The 14405-nt window shown below is 34.0% G+C and overlaps 1 protein-coding gene across 8 annotated transcripts in view; it reads right to left on the bottom strand.

Annotated features, from left to right (window-relative positions):
• The window catches only part of FER (FER tyrosine kinase), a 362557-nt gene that overhangs the window by 81678 nt on the left and 266474 nt on the right, over window positions 1-14405 (bottom strand). For all 8 annotated transcript variants that reach the window (XM_031448777.2, XM_031448782.2, XM_064482956.1 and 5 more), the window contains one exon: window positions 5407-5530. In XM_031448777.2, the coding sequence (XP_031304637.1) occupies window positions 5407-5530 (124 nt within the window). The remainder of the gene's footprint in view (window positions 1-5406; window positions 5531-14405) is intronic.

Here is a 14405-nt window from a genome sequence, read left to right as displayed (position 1 = left end):
ATGATCACAAAGAGTCCAGATGCTGATTACAGCCACCACACCAAATGCTATCTGGCTTTCTGCCCTGAATCTCCTAATTGGTCAGAACATGCATTTCTTATGGAAAGCAGTCCAGACCAGTGCAGTGATTCAGAGTTGGGGCTCTCGAACCAGAGTTCTGGGATCCACATCCTGGACTGGCCACTTTCTTTTCATATGATCTTGGGCAAGATACCTCCCTGATCATGCATTTCCTCATGTTAAAACAGACATAGCAATAGTACCTCCAGTTGTTTTGAGGATTCATTCATGCACTTCTAAGTGCCAGGTACTGATCCAACAGTGAACAATACAGGTAAAATTATTGCCTTTGTGGAGCTTACATTCTCAGATGTTGCATCTAAAGCACTTAATAAGCATAGTGCCTGGTACTCAGTAAGTAATAAATGTCAGCTGTTAGGATTACTAACACTCGAAGGAGACAGAATAGAACACTGGCATTGGAAGGACTGGGAATGTGTTAGAATGAAGTCTACACATCTAAGACCACTGTTAGGTAGTGTAGGCAGTAGTCCCGCCATAAATTCTCTATATGACCTTCACTTAATCTCTCTGGACCTTAATTACTTCTTCTGTAAAGTGATCTTAAGTTCCCTTCCATTATATATATGGCTCAACATGAGACAAAGAAAATATGAAGGGTTCAAAACATTAAAAAAACTTCACCTATTTTAGTTTTATCCTACCATTTAAATAATACGAACATTCACTGAGCACAAGGAAACTTTCTCAGTACACTCAAAGCTTTGGAAGAACTCAGATGCTAGGTAATCAGTTGCATTTAAAAAGTAAAGAAAAACTCTAAAGAATCACTGGAAAAAATGTAAATGATTGATTTCATCCCAAATCTTTAGCTTTATAAAATGAAATCATGAAAAACAAAAATAAGATAGGAGTGGCATCTTCCATTTATCTTAAAAAGTACATGTGCCTAAGACTTATCAGAAATCACTGGATGAAACAATCTTCTAGAACCTATTTTAGTGAAAGTAATATTGTTCCTTTCTGGGTGCTCTTAGCTTTCCTAAATTAGTTTTTCCATTGAAACATAAAAATAATCGATCCCATGCCTACACCTTTTCACAAGACTATACATTTTTCAGAGTTTTGTAAATTTTGTTCAAATTATTTTTCTTTCCCAGTTAAAAACCGTATCATTTTAAGTGTCTTAAAAGTACCTGAATGTATGGCTAGATATTCCTGAAGTTTAGCCAAACTAAATGGTATACACGGCTCTTGGTAAGAATAACCTTGTACATCTGGCTCAGCCCGATGTCCCTTGGACTTCCCATTTTGATAATATTGAACTCTTTGTCACTCTGTGATTAAGTTGTGCTTTCTCAGGAAAAACACTGTAACTTTGCTTTCAACTTTCCTTCAGCCACAATATTCTTTCTCTGTCTATTCAACAACACACTCATTCATCAAGTCTCAAACAGTATCCTCTGTAAAACTTTCTCTGATTACTCACCACCATAGCTCCCATACTGATAAGTCACATTAGACCCTCTTGATATTACTCCCATGGTATTTTGTACATGTTATCACTTAAATTGATTACCTCTTTGCATTGTTATTTTTCTGTTACATCCATTTGAAGGCAGGGACCATACTTTTCATGTTGCTATCACCTTGGTGCAGAATAGGCTACTCTCTGTGTTTGTGAAGTACTGGAAATATTTTTCTCAATAGAGAAGCAAAACCCTTACTAAATAATAAAATATATGTGGTCTTATATACCTTCACTTGTAGAATTGTTAACCTTACTCCATAACAAAGAAACATCATTGTGGAAGAGAACCAAAAATGAAGAGGAATCAGCACAAGGTTTAAAATAGACTAAGAAATCATATTCTATGGCACCTCTCCAAAACACCTTTTCCAGTATTGACAACGACACAGAATATCATAAAATGAAGAAATGCTTCCAATACTCCCACAGATTATGACTTTAACTCAAATATGCGGCAATCAAGAGTTTATCCTCCCTTTATTTTCTATGGACAAACAAAGAAGATGGCACTGAACCACTTTTAAAAATAAACCCAAGTAAACATAAATCTTGCAGTAGAACTCATTAGCAGTAAAACTGTAAATGCTATTACCATTTAAATCTAGTATAATGTCAAACTTCAATCCATTTACCATCAAAAATAATTAGGTTTAATAATCTTTCTACAGTGACACCTAACAATCTAATAACATACCATTGTAAGTAAACCTCCCTCCAAAGTTCATCAGTGTACTTCAAGTATTCTTATAAAGTGCAAGTAGGAAAGAAAATTTCACATTCGCCTACAGAATAATTATAAAGAAAATGGAGTTGTTTACAACTCAACTGAAACACAATATATCCAGCATTCTCTAACTACAAACAGAAAAAGTTTCAGTCAGAAACTCAGTGTATCAAGAGAACATTCTTGAAAGTTAAATGGAAATTACAACAAGAACATTTTCCAAAATCAGGCTATTTCTTTATGCAATTACTTGTTTCCATTTTGTAGCTGTCATACTTATTTATCAATAATGAATCACTGCTCTGTTCTTCTCATAGTAATCAAAATAATAAAACATAGCGAAAAAAAGATAATGTGTCCCCCAGAACTTAAGATATTATCCTGGGGAGATACAATTAGAAATATTTTCAAGTACTGAATTCCAGTGACCTCTAATTTAGTGAACAGGATAACATATATAAGTTCATATAAAATTTAAAGCATATTTAAATTTCTTGCTTTGATTTATGGGACACAGACTTTAGAACTGTTAGACATGCAGATATTTTGGAATGTCAAGAATTGGGCGTGGTGCCTTTCTTTATTACTTGAAAAATGAAAGGAAACTTTCAATCAAGTTTTAGATACTTTAAATTCTGAAAGACCTCAGAAATTTTTCTAATGAGGAAAAAACACTTTTCACTGTAGTGAATACTATATGTATAGTATTCATATATTTATTTTATACTTACACTATGTAAGTATAGGTACATATTTGATATTTCTTAGAAGAAAAACACATAACATGTCCTAAGTGTATCTTTAAACTATAAATCAGTTAAAACTCTACTGCAATGACTACTACTACCAAAGAAACACTTCCACAGGAAGACACAAAGAACCAGGTTCTATAGCACAATTCACTTCTACAAAAAATAAAACACAGAAAATGATTTATTTTCTCAATATTGTGTCATGTATTGGTGAAGTACCAAAATGAAAAGAAAAAAAAAATGAATTCATCTACAAGAGCACTTACATAAGTTTGAAGAGGAACACTCTAAGACCACTGGCTAGAGATACCAGAAAATTGATCCAGTAATCATGGTTAACAAGGGAAATGAGGATAGCAGATAGTTGAGATGGTATCAGTGAACGTGACTACAGAAAAATAGTATATTGTTGCTATAATACAGTTAGTAAGGACACCCTTATGAAAAAAGTACTTATGAAAATGAAGACAAAAAGAAAATATGCTATGCGACAGATGACAAATTTGAGGTTTTTGTGTTACTGCTTGTCAGCACCCTGACAGATGTGACTAACCGATCACTGGATTGTCACTGATCCTGGAATCCTTCTCAATGCACAACACAGACAGCCACTACCAATCACTGAAAGTTAGCACTGCAACCTATTTGTCAAACCTGCTCTCAGTGACATTGTTCAGAATGCTCAGTCAGGAATCTTTCCCACAGGCAAATAGGAGAGGACTGTGTCTAGTCTCCCAGGTTGTGGTCAAGCATGGGCTGACTATTAAACATTTGTAATAGAATGAAAATTCTCAAAAAGCAAAGTGGAAAAATATTACAGCAGATAATGTTATGAACTGGTACGTGGGGTAAATTTTTAAAAGGTAACTGCCACCCACAATTAGTCTATCTATGACTTTAAACCATAATAAATACACATTATTGAAACTGTCTTATTGTCAGTTACCAATAACAGCCTTTAATTTCCGGTGCATTGTGGTTGAGTAAACTGTTGTTTCAGTGTCTTGCTGCCTTTTAGTGATTGCTTTCGTTGCAAATGTATGACTGTATTTTTTTTAAGTGCCTCTATCAACAGAATTGAAACCATTCTAAATTGCAGATGGCAGTTAGCTTTCCCTAAATAAAGGGCAAAATCCTGTATTGTTACTTTTAACAAAAAAAGTTTCCTCTCATTGAAATTAGTGATAATGTAATTCTTATCCAAAATCAAATTTTTAAGTCTTTAAAAATTTCTTAGAGTGTGATTTGACTTATATTCATGAAAAGGAAACACAGTCTATATTCATACAAAGTAAAAATGGAAATACAGTGACAGTGGTTTAGTTTTAGTTATCTTAATTTCCAGAAAAATAGTATCCCTATTGAAATGTATTTTAAAACACATGCAGTCATTGAACTATATCTGAAATATAAGTCATAATTCTAGTTTCACAATAAAACTGAATACTAAACAAAATATTCTGGGAAAATTAAGTCAAAAATATTCATTGAAATCAAATAAATGTATATTTCAGGTGAAAATAACTTTGTTCTGCTGCAATTCTACATTACACAACTTCACCAAAATGTTAAGTCAAAGGCTAATAATGAAACACATTAGAGGAAAATACACCTCAGTAACCAACCAGCTTAGATAAAGCCCACAATAGTTCGGTCTAACAATGAACCCTGCTTCACATTAAACAGTATACGGTGCTGTTTCCAGCAAAAAACTTTATCAATCCCCGACTTCATTTTGCTTATATACACTTAGCCATATTTAGGATCTGACATAAATTCTGCAAGAAAGCTTAAGGTGTACTGACATTTAGCAATAAAGGACACTCAGCTAAAAGCAACTAAAACCACCATCTATAAAACATTAAGACCAAGTTGCTGGTCTTAATATTATTAGAGAAAGTTTTCTAACATCTCCTTTGAAATAACTAGTATGCTAAAATCTTTTACCCTTGGCCAAATTCACTGTCATGAATTGTTTTACTGTTACACTTTGCTATGACCTTGTAAGTAGTTTCTTTGAAAAATGAGAATAGGTAACACACGAATCAATCTTTTCTGGCTCTAAGATTGTAGCTGCGTATGTGACTAACGTGTGGTACATCTTATCACCATGCTATTCATGATTATACTAAAACAAATGTTAATTAGTAAGCGAGTCATTGTCTAATGAGATGTACTTACCTCAGGTAAGACAAAAAACAAGTGTTTCTGTCGACTATGGAAACAGCTATCAAAGAATGCTTTCACACAAAATATGAAAAGCAACAAGGAAATACATGTTTTGTGAAAGAAATTCATTGCTGAACGATAGCAAATATATCGGCTTTCTAGCATTCTATTAATAAAACTGGAAGATGTTTCAAAATGATTCTCCTTACCTGTGTATACAGTTTTTACTCTCCAGATATGCCATACCAGAAGCAGCATCCAATGAAAATTTCACTAATTGTTTGAGTTTTATTTCATCCTTCTTCTTCCTCAGAAAGGAGAGGAAATCACCTCCTAGAAGAATTGACAGATGAGACAAGATCATGATGAAAGTCATATTTGTCACCTATAGAGATACCCGACAGAAAAGCATTCCACGTTTAACCATATTTTTTGACCATTTTGTTTGAGGTGGGGATAAAAAGAAAACATGAAAAGAACAGAACTTATGAGAAAGCAGACACCACAAATTTTCCTAGATGCACTTTAAGTACTTTTTCAGTGAAAGTACTTTGTCAGTGAAAGTACTTAATACATAATAATATTCAAAGTTCTACTTTTTCCTTTGTCACAATTTCTCACCAATTTGCCTGACTAAAATTTTCTAGGAAATTTTATTGTCTCTAATGCCAAATTTAAAATTACAGTTATTATAAGTGGAACAAAAAAGTAGATCATATTGAATTACTCATCAGAATAAGTGATTGTTTAAAAAGTTGAGATTAACAACACCATCACTGACAGTAGAGTCAGACAGAAAAAAAAAAAAAAGCTATGATTTTGATGAGACTTAGTGCTGAGCCAGATTACATCAGACAGATTCCAGTGACGTCCTAGAGAAACTCATTAAACCAGTACAGTCCAAAAGAAATATAATGCAAGCCACGTAGTAATTTTAAATATACCATTAGCCACATTTAAAAAAGTGACAACAACAAAAGAGTGAATCTGATTTTATTAAGTTTTTTCTTTAGCCCAATATACCCCAAATATTATTATAACAACAGGCATCATTATAAAAATTATGGTAGAGATATTTTACGTTTTATCATCCTACATCTTTAAAATAGAAGGTGCATTTTACATTTATGGGACATCTCAATTTAGATGTGAATTTTCATTTGAAATATTTGATCTGCATTTAGATTTCATCAAATTTACAGCTGGAAAAGGTAGATTCATATACCTAGTTTGTTCCAAACATACTTAAACTTTCCCAATAACTGAATCATGTATCAACTTTTAAATTTAGATCAATTAAAATTAAATCAAATTTGATATTCAGTGTTTTAGAAGCACTAACCACATTTCAAAAGCTAAACAGCTCAGCAGCCCCATGTGGCCAGCAATGACCACATTATATAGTGCAGCCTTTAAGCTAAATGTCCACTGACAGATGACTGGATAAAGAAGCTGTGGTGTATATATCCACAATGGAATACTACTCAGCCATAAAAATATATGAAATAAGGCCATTTGCAGTAATACGGATGGATTTGGAGACTGTCATTCTAAGTAACCCAGAGAAAGAAAAAGACCATGTGATATTACTCATACATGGAATCTAAAAAAAAAAAAAAATGACACAAGTGAACTTATTTATAAAGTAGAGATAGACTCACAGACATAGAAAACAAATTTATGGTTACCAGGGGGGAGAGGGGAGGGTAGAAGGATAAATTGGGAGTTTGGGATTTACAGATACTAATTACTACATATGAAATAGACAACAAGGTTCTAGTGTATCGTACAGGGAACTATATTCAATATTTTGTACTAACCTATAATAAAAAATAATATGAAAAGGAATTTATATATGTATATATATTATACACCAGAAGTTGACACAATAAACTGAAGTTGAAAACTGACTATACTTCAATTAAAAAAAAATAGTGTAGCCTTAAACTACACGTTCATTAACAACATAGCATTAAAGGCAATGGCTTGATTATTTTTCCTTGTTAATGTATAATGCAGTTCATTATTAAACAAAACAAAACCAAGTTAAAGTATATATTAGAATGAATGTTCTCTAAAAACAGTCATTCCTACTTTCCTCTTTCTATTAGGCCCTCAGACATTAAGCCAGAACTCTGAGAGAGGGATTAGCATTTTAATTGTCGTTTCCTGATCTTTATTATCCTCTTCACCAGGGATCTAGGCCTTAAATACAACTACTCTAGAGGTGGAGACTTAATGGCTTTTTCTTTAATGAGAGTATCTAGAAAATAAATACCTGCCTAACTCTCCTTACAATGTTCTCTTTTTCTAATTTCCTCTTCTATTCACAAACCAAGTATTACACAAATTTAGGTGGACTATTTACAAACTCAATAAGCTATATGCTTTAAAAAAAATCTTAATGGTGTCAGATAATTTTTTTTTGTTCTTTTAAAAAGAATACACATGTATTACTATGAAGACTACTAAAATAGCCTCTATCAATTTTGACTTAATTTTCTGAACGAAACACGTAACTGTAACAGTAAATAGCAAAATTAACTACTAATTTCTCAACTTTTATACGCACCAAAAATGGACTTGAAATCAATATTCAGTTCATTACCTGGACCAATATTCACATGTATTAATTATTTTGTTAGATATATGTTGGTCTATTTTATAAAAAGTGCACCCTCTTGGTCTTGAAACCACATTAGCATTTTATTTAAACTATGTAATGACTTTTTTTTTTTTCAATTTTTGGCAGAGGGAGGTAATCAGGTTTACTTATTTATTTTTAGAGGAGGTGCTGGTTATTGAACCCAGGAGCTCGTGCATGCTAAGCATGCATTCTACCGCTTGAGCTACAATACACCCCTCCCCACTGGAATGACTTTCAAATGAAAAAAATCTTTTGTGGAATTTGATTTAAAGCATCATCTGACATACCCTCAGTGTTCTGTGGAATCCTAATATAATTTCTTTCCAAAATTAGCTCACATTCACCACTTTTCCTTCTGCTTCCTGCTCTTTTTAAATTTAGTCCTTCATATAGTCTTTCTGGCACCCCAACCCCCAGCCCAGACTGTACATCCTGTAAAGAGAGTTGTGCTTCTGTTGTTCAGCATGATAATTTCAGCACCTACTACAGAATGTCTAGCATGCAATACCTCAGTAAACATTTCTTGAATGAATGAATGAGCAACGTATAAATATCTCCTTGTTCTTGCAGATTATAAACTACCCATGAAGACAAGCTACCTATGAAATTTTTTATTAATTTTAAACATTTCTTCTAAGCCCCTCTTCAATGGTTAGAACTATGCTTTTCAAGCACTTGTTAAATGCTAAAATAATGTTTAGGAAAGGATGACATTACATTTCTTATCAAAGGCATCTAATGAATGCCATAAAATTCTTCATATTCCGACAACAAAACTTAGTTTAAGACTGAGCTCATCTTGATAGATGCTTCTGTAACACTACATCAAACTGCATCATTAAAAAAAATAATAGTTTGCAGAGGAGCAATCCTCAGTAGATAAGACTATAAACCAACAAATGCATACTATATTAATAGACAAAGAAAAGACAACACTTAGACTGCATTAAAAATTGCCTGAAAAAAATGATGCCAAGTCAATAAAAGTACTAGGAAGGTAGAGTTAGATATAGCTATTTGCAAATACTGTGACACAAAGATACAGACGAAGGTGTATCTGATTGTCTCTTAGCTAATCCAACAATATTTCTGCCTTAGAGAAATTTCCTGCTTAAAATCATTAAATCATTAAAGTAAATTTATTTTTTTTTCCCAGTTTTTAGTTATTCATGCCACAGACCCAGTGATCTTAAGTAAAGGAGCAGAGCTGCACCATCCCAAAGCCCTCGTCAGCTTCTTGCAGAACACTGTACAGAAGAAAGACCTCCAGTAGAAATTTAAATGATTATGATTCAGTACTGAAAGCCAAAGCCTTGGGCAAGTGCACGCATTAAGAACTCTGAAGCAAAAAGTAAACTCTCCAAAGGACAGATTATGAGACACCAAGAAAACAACTCGGACTGGGCCAGAAATATTCCTTTAGGCACTCTACTTGATAAATACCACTACATGAAGAACTGGAGACCACATCAGATGATATAACCCTTAGTATTCACTGTGAAGTTACTGTAGAGGATAGCATCTGTTCCTTTGAACTCATCCTTTTGTCATTTTCATTACGTGCCAAGTTAAAGAACCTCTCTTAGAACGTGTGATATATACAATAATCATATTTGCAGCACACATGTATTTATGTGTATACGTGTTGGTATCCGTCCGTGTGTGTGTGCACATAGCCTAGAGGATCTCACCTGACCATTGTGGTAAGGATCTTGGTATTCAAAAATGGGCAGAACAAGACAGCAATTCCCCTTTCATAATTCTCTCTTAACAAGGCTTATTTCTGTATAGGTATACTGCACATTAAACCAAGATAAAGTGGATTATTTTCTAGAATTCTTCACCAATGATGAATTTCTCAGACAATTCTTAGCATGTTTTTATAGCCAACTTTTGGTTTACGACGGAAACAGTATGACATGGTGAAAAGCATGGACACTGAAGTTACACTGATCTATGTCTGATTATCTGTGTAACCTTTGGTAAGCTGTTCAATCTCTCTAAACTTCTTTAAAATATAAGGATTTATTTCATTTATTTCTCAAGATGGTTTTGAAGACTAAAAGGTATCTAAAGCACTAAGCATATGCCTTGCACATGGTACACACAAGAAATACTAGTACAACTTATTATTTTTATTATTGAAGTTACTTTGCATATAAAATGAGGAAGAGCTACAGCCGGGACTAGTTGTTTGTTGCATGTCAATTTTCCCTCATTCCCCTCAATTTCCTTTAGAAGGCTGTCCTTCTCCCATTTTGAAAGGTATTAACCTGACTTCAACAGTAAGGGGGTGAGGGGTTCTAGATTTGCTTAACCCAGTCAATGAAGCCCATTCCCCACTGACTGGCTCAGGGACAGGCACAGTGTTTAATTCAGCCCACTGACATACAAGGAAACTTTTTTTTTTTTTTTGAGAGCAGTAATAGAAAGGCAGCATTCTCTGCAAGTGGAAGTGTAAAGGACAGCACGTGGTGCCGCAAAGACTGGCAGCCTTGGGATGAAGCTATCACCCCAAAAAGCAGGAAAAGTGAAGGAAAGAGAATAGTTTTTGGTGACATGTTTGAACTACTGGATCAAACACTGTCTAAAGAATGACTTCCCTCTAGATTTTTCTATTAAGTGAACGAATAAAATCCCTATAAATTTTTCATATATCTCCCATACTAGCAACTCAAAGATTCCTTATGGCTAAAACAATATTTACATCAGATTTTGAGGATTTAAAAATATATATATATATATATATATATATATTCAATGCCTGGAACAAGTAGGAAATAATAAGCAGAAGTGCTTTATTTTGTTTGCAGCCAACTTCTAGTGAGAGGAGCGAAGGCTGTTTTAATCTCAACAGCTCTTTCTCAAAGATTTCTTACTCCATGCTGTGGAAATCTGATCCTACCTGTTCTTTCAGTATTAATGGGACTCTGAGGAACTGATCATATTAAACCAACTCAGAGGTTATTATGTAAACAAGAATACTAATTTATCAATTTGTCATTAGAGAAAAGGGATCATCAGGGCCATACCACTAACAATTTTCTGTCATTGAATCATGTAGATATCTTAATTTATCTTCAAACAACTTCAAAGGTTATCAGATTAAGAGGTATCAATCCCTGGTGATATACAAAATGTATAATTCATTACCCTTGTATTTTAGGGTATCAATTTGTTCCTGAGAAGTTTGGTTCAGTTGTATTCACTTACACATTTAAAACAGGATCATAATCAAAGCAACTATTAAATTACAGCAGCTATTATGGGGGCTCCATTTATGTCATTTTCAGAGTTCTCATTAAAAAATGTTTTTTGCTCTTTTTTCTCTCTTTAATGAGAGTTGTGGCTGTTAACCAGCCCATCAGAAATAAGGGGAGATGAAGGGAAGAGCTCAAGAGGTAGAGTGCATGCTTAGCATGCACAAGGTCCTGGGTTCAATCCACAGTACCTCCTCTAAAAGTAAACAAACCTAATTACCTCCTTGCTCCCTTCACCACCAAAATTAAAAAAAAAAAAAACAAACAATAATAAATAAGGAGAAAAGATCTATATGATAATTAACAATGAATGCTGATTCAACTTGTACTACATGAAACGCAAAACAGATTTTATATAATAGGAGATAAGCCAAAACAAGTTCTCGAAGAAGAAAGGATCAATGCAAACACTGAAGCAAAGGATCATGGCGGCTACACGTAGGCACCCCCAGGAGAGAGGATTCCATGGAGAGACTAGCCAGGAGGATTCTCTAGTTGTTAATCGAGGTGATGAGGGTTTATACTAAGAACTATCAAAAAAAAAAAAAAAAAAAACCCCAAAGCATTTTATCTGATAATACTCAACAGTAAGCTAGAAAGCCCATTTGTGGGAAAAGAAGAGAAATATGAAACACTGAAGAACTGAAAATGACTCCAAGAATATACTTGGCTTTTCTGTCACCATTGTCTTCTTTTTAAAGATGCACTTGCTAAACAGCTTGCTACCTAAGTAACGTAATTCAGCAGGGCCAAATGCAGAGCTGAGTATGTGGTTTTCCCAGTTTAGATTAATACATGACATCAGTCTTTTCAGATGAGGCTCTGTAATAGCCGTGTTCTGCTAACACTGCAGAATAGTGGGACCTTTTGCATTTCTCCTTCAGAGATGATCTTTGAGAACATAACTCCAAAGCAGTCAGGATAACAGTTCTTTGAAATAAAAGAGCATGTTTTACAGTATTTTTAACTTGCTGGTTCAAAGGGCACCAGCTATAATCTTGCCAGACCTGACGTGATCGGCCAGGACAGATACCAGAGTCATCTTTCACAAACTCCGAGAATGTCAGTTACTAGAAGGGACTTTGGAGATAATCAGCTTTTTCACATTGTGGAAGAGGGAAATGAATTTACTTGACTTTTAAAAGGGTGATTTTGGTGATATTATTGAAATTGGAAGGCAATTATCTGCCAACTATGGCCTAGAGGCCAAAATCAGCTCGCTACTTGTTTCTGTAAATACTTATTGGAAAACCACCACACTCGTTCCTTTACACATTGCCTACAGTACACTTTCAAGCTATGATGGCAGAGTTGTGGTAAGAGACTGTATTGTATGGCTCTCAACACCTAAAAATTTTACCATCTGATCTTTTACAGAAAAAATTTGCTGATTCTTGTTTTAAAATACTACTCAGTATTCCATGTAGCTGTAGTCCCTCTCATTTAAATGCTTCTTATGATTGCTCTGGCTACTTTCAACCAAAATTTTACTTTTCACTGTGTGTTTTTTGCATCTGGGCTCAGTAGCGCTATTTTTAAATGCTCAAAAAGGACACTGGAAAGGTAAGTTTACCAACTAATTTTATGTCCTAAGGCTGATACAGATTTACACACAAAAACATACCATGGAATGACATCATAAATCCCCTGCTCCCCTCCCCATCCACAACCCACCATCTGCCACCAGGGCAAAGAAGTTCCACTGTCTGTCTCTCCCTGCTTTCATGCTACACTACTTACTTCTCTATTTTGTGGCTGCTTATGCCCCTCAAAGTTGCCTTTGACATAAAGTATAAAGACAAACATGGATAGGAAAATCAGGTGTATAAAGATGTTGGCTCTAAAGCCTCCTGGAACACCCTTCAAATACTTAGATACTACAATGGCATTTTTGTTTAAAAAAAAGAAAAAAAAAACAGTGCAATGCTTATTTTGATGTCTTTATCTACTACAGGAAAACCTGCAGAGTAAAAAGGAAAAGGCATCAATTCAAGCTTCCTTAGATAGATTTTTAAAGAGATATGGGACAAAAAGACCCATCCAAAAGTACATTGCAATTTAATAAGGGGAAAATGTTTATAAAAGTTAACAGTATTTTTAGAAATTGAATTTATCATAGGCTAGATATTTTAAAGATGTTAAAATCCCCAAGTCAACATCAGTGACAAGAACTATTACATAATCTTATTATTTAAAATAATTAGAAACGTATACTTATATCTCCATATTTATGCTTTTGGACATAGAATATAATTACACAAAGGTTTTGATCACAAATTATGAAACTTTCTATCAGATTAAAAAATATTACTTTAAAATATACTTTTAAAGAAGAAATTGCACCAAAGAGTTGGGAATGTCAGTATTAAAGAAAAGTCAGGAAAAACAGGAGTCTCATTTTTTCTTTTTAAAAAGTTATGGTATAAAAATCATAAACTTATCCTCTTAATAATTTTAAGTGTACAGTATAATATTGTAAACTAAATTCACATTGCTGTACAACAGATCCCTAGAACTTTTTCATCTTGTGTGACTGAAACCTACTGAACAACTCTGTTTCCTCCTCCTACCAGCCCCTGGCAACCACCACCCTATTTCCTGTTTCTATGAGTTTGATTAGTTTAGATACCTCATATAAATGGAATTATACAGTATTTGTCTTTTTCTGATTGGTTTATTTCACTTAGCATAATGTCCTAAAGGTTCATCCATGTTGCAGCATTTGATAGGATTTTCTTCTTTAAAGCTGAAGAATATCTCATGGTATGTATATGACACATTTTCTTAATCCATTCACCCACTGAGGGACAAGTTGTTTCTACCTCTGGGCTATTGTCAGTAATACTGCAATGAACATGGGTGTGCATATTGCTCTCCAAGATCCTGTTTTAGGGTCTTTTTTTGCTCTTGTTGCCAGTGATTTTGGTGTCATTTCCAAGAAATCACTGACCATTCCAATGTCATTAAGTTTTCCCCTATGATTTCTTCTAGTTCTACAGTTTCATATCTTTTGTTTAGGTCTTTAATCCATTTTCAGATAATTTTTGTATAGGTGTAAGGTAAGGGTCCATCTCCATTCTACCTCATATGAATATACAGTTTTCCCAAAATTATTTGTTGAAGAGACTATTCTTTCCCATTCTGTACTCTTGGCACCCTTGTCAAAGATCATTTGACTGTATATGCCAGGGTTTAACTTCTGGGACCTCTATTTAGGTCCATTTGGCTGCCTGTCTTTATGGCAGTATCATACTACAAAGCTACAGTAATCAAAACAGTATGTTTTGAAATCATGAAGTAT

This window comes from Camelus dromedarius, chromosome 3, assembly GCF_036321535.1.
Source record: "Camelus dromedarius isolate mCamDro1 chromosome 3, mCamDro1.pat, whole genome shotgun sequence".
In the NCBI taxonomy this organism is placed as follows: domain Eukaryota; kingdom Metazoa; phylum Chordata; class Mammalia; order Artiodactyla; family Camelidae; genus Camelus; species Camelus dromedarius.
Note: the sequence above shows the minus strand (reverse complement) of the source record. Positions and strands in the feature narration are given on the sequence as shown.